The sequence below is a fragment of the Myotis nattereri genome (assembly GCF_964212035.1).
Source record: "Myotis nattereri genome assembly, chromosome: 7".
Lineage (NCBI taxonomy): Eukaryota > Metazoa > Chordata > Mammalia > Chiroptera > Vespertilionidae > Myotis > Myotis nattereri.
In genome coordinates, this window is record NC_138082.1 from 16,302,623 (window position 1) to 16,315,271 (window position 12,649).

The following is a 12,649-nucleotide window of genomic DNA, read 5'->3' on the forward strand; positions in this document are numbered from 1 at the left end:
TTTCTCTCTCATCGATGTTTCTAACTCTCTATCTCTCTCCCTTCCTCTCTGTAGAAAAATCAATAAAATATATTTAAAAAAATAAAGTGAAATATAGTTTTATATTTCACTTTGTATAGCTGTCCTTAAAAATCAATACTTGTGCTAGTATAGCATTATTGTGATAGTGCTAAGTGGACCCAGATTCTAACAGGTAATTTTCCTGATGGCAGCCTTCTGAACATATGGACAGTGGATATAGACGTTGTTTGTCCTGCGCGTGAGAGAAAGATAGAGGTTTTCTTAATTCCCCCAAAGGCCTTATTGCTTTATAGAATCAGGGCATGGTGCTCTCAAAAACGGAGAGAAAAGAGTAGTATTTATCCAATTGCCTGGGCTTTCTAAATGCTGTGCTGCTTTTGAAAAAAAATATTTTTTTTGCATTTTTCTTAAGGAAAGAGGTAACAAGCTATTTCCTTGAAAGAAAAGATGAGAGACATAACTTCTCCAGTGATTGCATAATTGTGATTGTGGCATGGTCTTGAACTTGTGAAACACCACAAGATAACCAGTGAAGCTGTGTAAAACTCGGGGGAGAGGCTGATGAGGGGTCTCAGGGCGGAAAACGTTTATCTTACTCAGTTCTCTTTCCTTAATACAGCAGGTGTCATTCCTGAGCACCAGGCCTAGGGTTTTGCCCAGCTTCTGCCTTTGGGGGGATCTTTAAAAAGAAGATAATAAAACTGCAAGTCCCTCCCATAGTTGTAGGCCAAGTGAAGTGCTCATTTTCACATTAGAGCTTGTGCAATCTGGAAGGATATTTGTTTAGTGTTACTTGTGAGTTGGTGGATTAGATAAAAGCCAGTCAAGTGTAAGAGTGGTCTGCGTGAAGTGCGCTGTCTCCCTGGGTCATTGCCATGCTGCCGGCGTTCCTCCAGTCTGCTAATAGATTTCCCCAGCTCCTCCATGCCAGGTGAAAATTTCCTCATTAACGGGAATTTATTCCATTTCCTTTTATCATTTATTATTGAAGACTAAGTGTGAGTGGAGGAAGTTTCAGAGATGAAGGGGTAGAATTTTAAACAACAAAATCTACATTGGAACTCAAAGAGAGAGAGAGCAGAAAGCCTGGTATTGTTTATAAAGCCAGAGAACACACTAGAGACTTACCCCTGTAGCAGCTGAGCTGAGCTGTCTAACCGTTCAAAGATTATGGCCGAGTGTGTAAAAGTCTTGATTGTCTGTTTTTCAGATGTTTTTTCCCTTCTCAAATTTCAGACTGTCATTTTGTGCTGCTGGGTAGAGAGAAATTGAAGATTATGAAAAAGCCAGCATCACAGTTATTTGGTGTTTCTTTGTTTTATTGTTTAGCATGATAAAAGAGTAACCTTTGAGGAGTTTGCCCTTGAACTCTGAAAGCAAGGAAAGCTAATAGGGGAAAGAAAATTTGGATATATAGAGGACACAGCTCTGAAATATGGATTTAATGTTCCCAGAAGTAAAAACAAACAAACATATTCAGTACACACAAATCCCTATTAAATAACAGAAGGATAATTTATTTATTACATATATTTTAAAACTGTGCTTTAGTACAAGGTACTCCATTCAGCTGATCACATTTCTCACTTGGTATAATGCTCCTTTGATTTACAATACAATATAAACGGAGCATTCCCTACTGAGGTTTCAAAGAGTGAGTAACAAATTTAGTGTTTATATTTCTTTTAGCAATTATTCTGTTTCGAGTTTGTTCCAAATTAAGGTATTCATTTTCCTTTGGAAAAAATAGAAATATTATAGCCCTGTCCATAAGTATGCTTCTTTTTAGCTTGATTTAAACAAATCTTACTCTGATGAAAGTTCTTTTCAGCAGACAAAATAGAAGGCAGCCCAATCTGGGCAGATAAAGATGAGGATCATGTATCTGAATCTCCACATTGTTAAATGAGCTTTTATGTTCACTTCAGATTATTCATCTTGTATTTGACTCTGAAGAGGTTTAACCTTATCTGAATCACTGGCCCAAAGCTAATGAATTGTGTCTTCAAACTGTCTCTTCTTTTATTTTATTATAATGGGGCTCAAAATAAAATTTTGTATCCGAACAAGTAGGGAATAAAGTCAATTTTCTTCTGGGTGTAATGGTATGCCAGCCAGCCTTGTGTTATGCAGAAGCAGTAGAGAGAGCAGATGAGGGATATATATAGAGAGAGGGGCAACCTGCTCTCTGTCTTGGAGTTAGGGTCATTCTGCAGAATTAGGTGGGAGGGATCTAACTTTTCTCTGTCCTTGTAATTGCCAGAGTAGGTCATAATCAACATCTCTTTTCTCAGTGAGGGGCATTGTAAAGTGCTTTATGCTATTTCATGGACATGTCTAAAGCATAGACATGAATAACCAGTGAGACCATGAATGAAAAACTATAGAACATACGTCACATTGAACTTCACATGAACATTCCTACCCGATATTTGCATTCAGGTTGAGATAGATGAACATGAATATATTCACATGCCATTCCAATTAATACATGCTAATTTTCAAGATGTTTAAAAAATATCAAATCATGCTATTGATCTAATTATTTGAATATTGGACAAAAGTTAAAGCAGTTTTTGGCTCACCAAGAAAATATCCTGAGATTCAGTTTGTGAGCTTAAAACATGCACTCTGCAGGCCAGCTTGATGCATCTGTTTCAGAATTCTCACCTGGTATGATTTGAGGGGGCACCAATGGAGAAGGAGTTTCAACTACCATTCTGAAATTCTGTCATTCATGATTCATTATTTTGTGTTGCTGTTGCTCTTCTCAGGCATCCTGCTAAATAATGAAAACTCTCTGGGGTGGATACGCTATGGGGAACAGTAACAATTGAGTTATTCCTAATGACAGATATTTTTTGCCACCAGAGCTGAGCACAAAATTAATTCACTTTACTTTTTTATGCATAAGGTCAGTTCTATCAATCAGCCTTCCTTTTATTTAAAATTTTTGTTTTGTTAGTAGGAGTTCAATATTTGGTGGGTGGAGAAACACTTTGTATATTTTCTGGAAATATCTTTACATATTCTATTGGACTTTTTTTTAGTGGAAAAGAATAAGAGGAATTGTGCATATTTCAGCAAAAGAAAACATTGCATAGCCGAATGTGGACAGAACAAATGCAAATGTATTGCATCCCTAATAGAAACGTGAGGAATTTGAGTGGTTTCTTGTTTGCTTGGTTGTTTAACATCATTATTTATAACTTTCATTTAAAGCAATATAGGAACCTTTGAGGAATTATTTTCTTATAATTATTTTCTTATATGTTATTCCATATAAGAAAAAACAAAAATCACCCAAGGCAAAAAACAAAATAACAAAAACCCCAAAACATGACCCAAAGATTAAAGATTAATATATTACTTCTGGTCATCTTTGGACTTGAAGAAATTGCATTTAAGCTTGTCCATAGTCAAAATTATAGGCACGGTGGTTCTTTTCATGGCATATTTCCTATGTGTATGGTTAGGCTTAGTTATTTAGGTTGGTGCGATGGTCAATATAGTAATATAGTGTGGGTTTTGCCTCAGATAGTTTTTGTAATAAAAGAAATGTCTTACTGAAGATCTACTTATTCTTTGCTCATCTTTTCTTTTACGCTATCCCACAATGATGGGAAAATGCTCTGGCAAATAGCTAGAAAAATCTATGGGTAAGAATTGATGCAATGTTATATGTAGTGTGGTTCTCCACTTAACTCAACCTTCATACCTATGCTTTTAATATAATTGCAGATCACAGAGAAAATGTGTAGCTTTTCCTCATGCAGGCAAACATTAACATGATTTGAGATCTTCCACAAAAGTCATAATTGAAGATATTTATTTGAAAAGAACATCATTCAAATTTCTAATTTAGAAAAGGAGCTTATTTTTCAAGCACTTCCACTTTGGGGCTGAATGCTCACTTGCACATAAACAAATGAGCAATTGGTTTACGATCGTAGTCTTGGCACGGAAAGTGGAAATATACCTTTCTAAAGCAAATATCAACAGCAACAAATCCCGTCCTCTGCTTTTGTCTCAACAACATTTTTGGGGGCAACACTAAAGCTAACCGCCATAAAGTTGTATGATTCAAAGACTCTCAGACGCTCAAAGCCTTTCCAGACTTTCCCAGTAGAAGCTGGACACACTTCCTCTGAGCGAGCGCCTCCTGTTGTATACTTTTCTCTTATAGCACCTCTCACAGTGTAGATACATCAGTAGGTATTTGGTTGCCTCCTAATATATTCTAACTTCCTTGAATGTAGAGATTCTATACTTTATCTCTCTGCCATTAAAATAGGTAGCACAGAGCCTGATACACAGCACATGTTTACTAAGTATTAAAGAATGACAGTGAATGTAGCCCTACCTCCACCATCCATAATTTCTTACTTTTTCCAACTATAAATCCTCCATTTGTTTCCTACACCTATGATATCTATTGCTGCCTCACATGATTGCAATGAAGTTGCCCTTGCTTATAGCACATCTGTCAACTCCTTCATCTATATAACACTACATTTTCTTTATGGATCTATTCTCATCCTTCTACTGCCATAGTATTTCTCAGCTACAACCACTCACATTGTTATCTCCTTTTTCTGACCTCACATTTCACCACACAGCTTATCTCCCCATAAAATGTGTTGAATCACTCTATCATTCCATTGTTTCAAATATTGTTTTGTATCTTCTTGAGAAGCACTGTCTAGTAGAAATTTCTGAGATGATAAAATATTCTGTAATCTGCACTGTCCCGTGCAATCGTCACTAGCCACATGTGGCTATTGGGCACTTGAAATGTGGCTAGGGTGACTGTGGATCTAAATTTATAATTAAAAAATAGTTTAATTAATTGACACTTAAATTTAAATTTTTATGTGTGGCTAGTGGCTACCATGTTGGACAGCACAGTTCTACAGCATATAACACAGTGCTTGACACACATAGTGAATGAAAATCAGATTGTGTTCAAGAATTTGGCAGGAAAATGTATTGCTCTGATAGAATGCTTATCAGTTACCTGGGAAGATTAAAAATCTAAATGGGAATATAAAAATAAGAAATGAAATTCATTGGGAGAAATAACAAATTGATTTGAGAGACAGAAGGGAATTTAGATGGTATAGGAAAAAGTATATTAAATAGGAAGAGCTGTAGCTGCAAAAATGTAAACTAATATTGATATCAAAAACCCAGAGAAATCGCTATTAAATATACCAGCAATATTCTCTTTTTTAAACTCAGAATATGAATTCATTAAAAATGATGGAAGAACAGAATGAACAAAATGCAATGGATTTCATTCAACTACATTCTAATAGGAGAATTTCAGTGAAAATACTTTATTTATTATTAGATCATCTGATGACACACTGTTATGTTTTAATTTTATTTAATTGACTATCAAACTATCATAACAGAATTTTATTGTACTGACTATTGCTGGTCACAGTTACTTGGTTAAAGATGCTTTTACAGCAGTATTCTATATTTCTGAATATTGGGCCTGTGTAAATTATTTTTGTGTACATTTTGAATTCTAGTTACAAGCTGATTTCAATAGCTTATTTGTCTTTTCTATAAAATAAAAAGCCATAGAATTATAGTTATCTTAATTTATTTAATAAGTACTTATTAAATGTTTGTGGGCCAGACAATGTGCTAGGCTTTGGGAATAATTTGGTAAATAAGTCAAATGTATTTTTTGCCCTTGTGGAACTTGAATCTAGCAGAGAAAAGTCTGGTTGCTAAAAATAAAATAAACGAAAGTAAGAAACATTTAAAATACCAGGTGGTGATGCCATGTTAAGCAGTATGCGTCCGAATTCCAACTTGGTTTAAAATGTAAGCATCAGTTAGGAGCCCAGGAAGGTCATTGTAGATGAGAACAGACTGAGAAGTCTTCGTGTTTGAAGCCTGGCTTTTATTGACCTAAGAAGGGTGCTTGGGAGGTGGAGAGAAGCTGAGTAGGTAACAGGAATAGCCAAGGCTTTGCAGATGAGAGAAACAGCATGGATCCAGTCCAACTCATGGAAATGAGGGTGGGGAAAGTGAGGAGATAAATCTGGCTTGAGTGGAAAATAATCATAAGGCCAAAAAATAACTTTTTAACAGAATGATATGTGATATTAGTAAATAAAGGCAGTTTATGGAGAGAATTTTTAGTCTGATACAATGTTGGGATGCCCAGGAAAAGGTGATTCTCAAAGTTCATGTACATAAAGACCTGGACCACAGGTCAGACACTGGAGAAGGGGCTGCAGATTTGGGTGTCATTGACTGCTCGTGAGCCAGACTAAAACTTGAGGATAGAGCCTTGGGAATAAATAGTAAATGGTTATTGGGAATAATAAAGTAGGGTGAGAAGCAACTTATCATAAGCCAGAGGAAGATACTTTAAAAATGGCGCATCAAACATGCTGACAGGATAGGAGATGAACATTGAGGAAGAGCTCCTCAATTTAGTAAGGGGGGGTCCCTGATTATTTTTAAAGAGGAAATTCATCAGGACAGTAAGTGCAGGAACCATTTTTTCAGGAAATAAGAAGAGGGTGCATACGATGTGAAAGGAGGAATCCACATATTTAGAAGATCAGCATTGCAAATAGTAGACTTCATAAAGGCCATAAGTGTTAGTGGGTTATTTGTGTATTTTTAAAAGATAGATCTAAACAAGTTGAACCTAGAAAATAAAGACCTTAGTGTTTTTGAAATTGAATAGTTCATGGCTGCTTATTGTGGTTGTTTCAAACGTGAGTCTCTTTCTCATTAAATCCCAGTGAGTCCGTCCCAGCAGAAACCCTGAAAAAGGCAAAGGAGATTGGGTTCTCCGACAAGCAGATTTCCAAATGCCTCAAGCTCACTGAGGCCCAGACAAGGGAGCTGAGGTTGAAGAAAAACATCCACCCTTGGGTTAAACAGGTAAAGTAGTTTCCCTTTCTTCTCAAGATTCCTCAAGTGAAATGTGGGTACCAACTCATAGGGTCATTGTCAATAAAAAGTGGGGTGGAATTTGAATGTGACTCTGCTTGTCCCATCGAAGCCCAATTTTATTCGGCGCAGGATTTATTTATGCTTAAAAGGGAAAGGATTAAGGGGTAACTGGGATGCAAAGGTAAGAGTGAGTACATGATTTTCTTGGCCTAAATGAAAAAGAAAAGTCAAAATGACTTCTCCTCTGCTTTTTGACCAAGTGCAAATATATCTGTAGAAAGAGAAATCCTTAATGTAACAGAAGGACTTGTAATACCCTAGCGTGTTGGCTGAGGCTCTTGAAAAGAATACTTATCTCTTTTGGCACTAACTTTTTACAAGGTAATACTTTATTTTAAGTGCTCCATCATTATGGATCATTTAGTATTCATTGTGATAGGGTTGGGCATAATGAGCTCATCTAGTATTCATGACAATCACATAAGAACTTCCATAGGTGTACCATTGCGATTTTTTTTTTTTTTTTGGCCTTTAATAGTAAAGCCATCTCTGGCTTAAAGTACCACCAGCTGGTTTTGTCCTTTAAAATCAATGACCTTTCCAGTGTGCTCAGGGGGCACATGCATACCCTTAGGTCTCAGGCTTAATGCTGAATATTTTCTATTCAGCAATTATTATCTATTTTCCTTATCACCTGCTTGACACGAGCTTGCCCTCTAAGCTGAGCTTCTGGCCCTTGAGAGCTGAATTACCTCTATTGATTTTACTTTTTTTGTTAAATGAAAACTTGTCTCCTTTCCCCCTCCCCCAGGCTTTATGAAATTTGTGTCATCCAATTGTTCATTGCCATAGGTACTTGAATCAGACGCATTAATTTGTGAAGACATCCTACATATAGGTCTTTTGTTCTGATTTTAGATTTTATCTGCAGCTGTTTTAGACCCCTTGGCTGAGTAAGCCTTGGTACCCTGCTGATTATATGACCACATTGTTGTGTTCATGAGAGGTACTACCATAATGACTCAGTGATACTCTGGGATGTATATTGTCATTATTGCTCAAGTGATAATGAAATTCTTTCATTCCCCCCACCCCTCTTACTTTCAGAATTAGAAAGCAATTGGATTGTACAACATTTGTCTTGTCTTTATTTATGGTGGTAATAGGCATTAAAGGAATATGAGTAGAGCACCAAGAAAAACCCCAAATCATTCTTTTAAAAAAATGTTAAAAAATCATTTTTTATTGATTTCAGAGAGGAAGGGAGAGGAAATGAGAGATAGAAACATGAATGATGAGAGGGAATCATCAATCAGCTGTCTCCTGCAGGGCCCCTACTAGGGATTGAGCCCGCAACCCTGGAATGTGCCCGTGACTGGAATCAAACCTGGGACCCTTCAGTTCTCAAGCTGACGCTCTATCCACTGAGCCAAACTGGCGAGGGCCCACAATCATTTTTAAAAAAGAAATTATAACAAAGAAAGAAGAAAACTCCTTATTTATTTATTTGTTTATTTATCTATTTATTTTCTTTTTCAGATTGATACACTGGCTGCAGAATACCCATCAGTAACAAACTACCTCTATGTTACCTACAATGGTCAGGTACAAACTGCCACACTGCCATATCAGAAATCTCTAGATTTAGTAAATGGTACACATGGGTGAATATCTGTCTTTTGTCTTTGGTTATCCTATATAATAAAAACCTAATATGCTAAGTGTCTGGTCGACCAGTCGGCCGTTCAACCAATCAAAGTATAATATGCTAATGATATGCTAAGGCCGTTTGCTATGACATACACTGACCACCAGGGGGTAGATTGTTGACCAATTGACCAGTTGCTATGATGTGCAATGACCACCAGGGGGCAGATGCTCCAACCGGTAGGTTAGCTTGCTGCTGGGGTCCTGCCGATTGAGACTGAACAATTTGGGCCAGACATGCCCTGGAGCCCTCCCACAGTCCCTCCCCAGCTAGCCAACCTCCCACATCTCTCCCCAGCCCCAATCGTGCACCAGTGGAGTCCTTCAGCCTGGCCTGTGCCCTCTTACAATCTGGAACCCCTTGGGGGATGTTGGAGAGCTGGTTTCAGCCCAATCCTGCAGGCCAGGCTGAGGGACCCCACTGGGTGCACGAATTCATGCACCGGGCCTCTAGTCTAGTGGTAATAAAGACATCATGGGGATCAGATGTGATGATGTCTTTCTGTACTCATCTTTGAAGAACTGTCTTAAGATGATGAAATCAAAAATCTTAAAAGATAAGGACAATCATTACATAAACCATACAGTTATGCCATGTTCTAATGACTAATTTAAAAATATCAAACTTATTATTATTATTATTATTATTTTACAAACAAGTAGAGCTTTTATAGCTTTATACTTGGAAGTTCCCAGACTCATAGAGGATGCATGTCAGCAAGAGGAAGAACGAGAAAGACATATTCAAAAGCAGGACACATAGTTTAATTAGAGGGAAGAATAACAATGATTTTCACATCTTCTTTTTTGTCCTCTCAGGAGCATGATATCAATTTTGATGAACATGGAATGATGGTGCTGGGCTGTGGTCCATATCACATTGGTAAAGTGATAACTTATATTTACATAGGGCTTTACAGGTTATGTAGTACTTTTCACATGTTTTTATTCTAAAAACTATGTAAAATAGATGCTATCATAATAAATATTTTGCAAATTAGAAAATTGAGGTTCAGAGAGATGAAGCCCAAACATATGCAGCTATTAAGTGGTACAAGTGGGACTCAAATGTGGCCTCCGCACAAACTCCATCTCCTTTCATTTCATCATCATCCCTTTATCATTTTCATCCTCATGAACTAAATTGAGTCTTTCACTGGGGTTGAGGAATGAATTTCACTTTGACTTTTTTCTCTTCTAGCATAATATTTCACAAAGATCTATATACATCAGCCAGAATTATGTTTGTAGATGCAATTTCTGACTTAACATATAATTTCTGTTGACATCAAATGCAAAGAGCTTTTCTTATTGGTGCATAGAGCATTATATGATTTGATTAAGACATTCTCACCAGAAATTGTTATATATTCCTCCCAGACACTTAAACATAGATATTTAATAATGAATCAAGATCTATTACAGTTGCAAAGTATGTGTTTAAATAGACAATGATATTTCCTAATAAGTGTATTTAACATTTAGTTTCTGTAAGACATTCTAAAATGGAAATGATAAAATAGATTACTTAAATGTATATAGCCTTACTTTGTTACTTTCAGCATAGTCTATTTTAGCTTTTACAATTAACTAAGTGCTTTAGATATGCCAGTTTACCAATTTTTGGCTAAATCATGGAAGACAAGTGTTTATACTTTTACTACTGTACCTTCTTATGGCCCAAACTCTGTCACCAGGACCTACCCTTTTCTTTTCTAGACCTATTTTCCTTCCTCTTCAAATTTTACCTGATTAATGCAAAAATTCTGCATTACCCGATGGCCCAGGGAAAACTAGCTGAGATGACAGTCAAATCTATATTTAATTGATAGTGAGAATTAACTTGCTACTGCATTTGCATAACTTATTCTAACAACAATTTTTAGGAGACAAAGACCAAATGCCAAGGATTAGTACAAATCCTAGAACTTTCAGTTCTATGACATCCCAGTAGAGGTGATATTTTGAGCCATTTAAGGCCATTATTATACTTCAAATTACTTCTTAGAAGGTCACTCACTCTGCATGGGGTGGCCTTGCCAACCTTAAAAGGATATGCTTGGAAAGGACAGGATTTCTAATCGATTAAGATATGTCAGAGCTACAAGGCACCTCAGGGGATCATTGGGTTTAGCCTTCAGACAGCAGCGTAAGTGGAAGGACTGAAACAAAAACTCAAGTATTCTGATCACTAACTGAACTACTTTTGTGTACTGAGGTCAGTATGTTTTCTTTGAATTTCTTTTCAGTAAATGAGGGCTGTTTTTTGTTCTCATTACAATGATCTCCCATTCACTCTAAGGTTCTGTATGCTTCAAATATGGATATGACCTATTGCAGAACTTAGCATATAAAACAAACCAACATGTCATTGTTGCTTAATTAATCTCTGTTTTTCCTGCTATTAAGATAGTACACATAATGGATCTGAAATTTATATGTTGGAGTTTTAAAAATTGAATTGAATTGAGGAAAGGAAGGGGCAAATAAATCAAATGTAGGCAGAAAAAAAAAATGGAAAGGGCATTAGCTACCTTAGCTTGAACTGACTGGCAATATATTTCTGCTACTCTTTGTGTTGTAACTTCAAGCTTCTCCTACCTCTCTTCCCAATCTCATTGTCTCCACAGGCAGCAGTGTGGAATTTGATTGGTGTGCCGTCTCCAGTATCCGCACGCTGCGTCAACTTGGCAAGAAGACTGTGGTGGTGAATTGCAACCCTGAGACCGTGAGCACAGACTTTGATGAGTGTGACAAACTGTACTTTGAAGAGTTGTCTTTGGAGAGAATCCTAGACATTTACCATCAGGAGGTAAAAAAAAAAAAAAAAAAAAAAAGAAAAAAAAGAAAAATATAGGCAGTGCACATTTTATATATGTGTTCATGTATATAGATTTAGATTGTAATTCCCCTCAGGATAAAAAGCTGTCAGTGTCTTCTGTTGTCTAATTTTGTAGTGAAATTCTAAAAATAATCACCCCAGTCTTAGATTCTAGAGGCCCTGGCTCAGAGTGATTATTTTTCATATAAAATTCACTCTTTCTTTCTAAGCATTCCAGCTATATTAAAAACTCCTCTTGGTAACAAGTGCCAGGCACATATTAACTAGTACAAAGCAACCCCAATAGATATTTTGCAGAATGATTGAATTGGTCATCCAGACATACAGCAAGCAGCCTCTCTCTAGTTCATGAACTTGATAATGAATCACAGTTCCCAGAGGAGAGAAGTTGCTTGTTCACAAAGGACCAGTTAATTCTTTGTGCTGTCAGATGAAGCCATTAGTCTTCCATTTAGATCGACGAGACCATTGCGAATGATTTTGTAGGAGCATTTTCCTACAGATGCTCCTCCACTCCCACTCTAATATTACTGAGTGTATCTTCCCTGTGGATTCAGATAATCAGTACTTATATTGTTCTTTTCTTAATGAATTATATGAATGTAAAAGTGCACTACATGCATGTACTGTGAAGGTAACATAAGGTTTGTGGTTGAAATCCCATTGTAAAATATAAAGTATAGTGCTGGAACAATGTGCTGATTTTTAGTGTGAAGTAAAATGGACAGAAAAAAAGAAAAATGAACAAATTTAGGATGATGTACCATTAGTTGTCTATTTGGGTCTGGTTTACTAATTTTTGAATATAATACATTTTAACCATTAGGTAGAATATGCACAATTTTTAGTTTTCTCCCTACCATGGTTTATCTAATGATTCTGTAATATTCATTTCAGATGCATAGATGGGGATAAAAAATAAACGTAGTCTACAAATGTTTCTTGAGCACCTTTTAAATGCCAGGTTTAGCAAGATAGAGAGCAAAACGGCCAGGTCCTCACCTTCAAGGCATTAAAATAAAACTGGGATTCATGACATAAATATGGGAAAAATTACATAATTATTTAAAAATATTAAGCATTGCAGGCAGTAGCAGCAGGCATTTTACACACATAATTAATCATTTCCCCAGGAATTCTTTAAGGAAA

General features: G+C 36.4%; 1 protein-coding gene across 1 annotated transcript in view; it reads left to right on the forward strand.

Moving 5' to 3' along the window:
• The window catches only part of CPS1 (carbamoyl-phosphate synthase 1), an 82,081-nt gene that overhangs the window by 38,666 nt on the left and 30,766 nt on the right, over nt 1-12,649 (forward strand). Inside the window, exons 14-17 of the mRNA XM_081096033.1 lie at nt 6,798-6,939; nt 8,491-8,556; nt 9,478-9,541; nt 11,289-11,470. Of these exons, the coding sequence (XP_080952159.1) occupies nt 6,798-6,939; nt 8,491-8,556; nt 9,478-9,541; nt 11,289-11,470 (454 nt within the window). The remainder of the gene's footprint in view (nt 1-6,797; nt 6,940-8,490; nt 8,557-9,477; nt 9,542-11,288; nt 11,471-12,649) is intronic.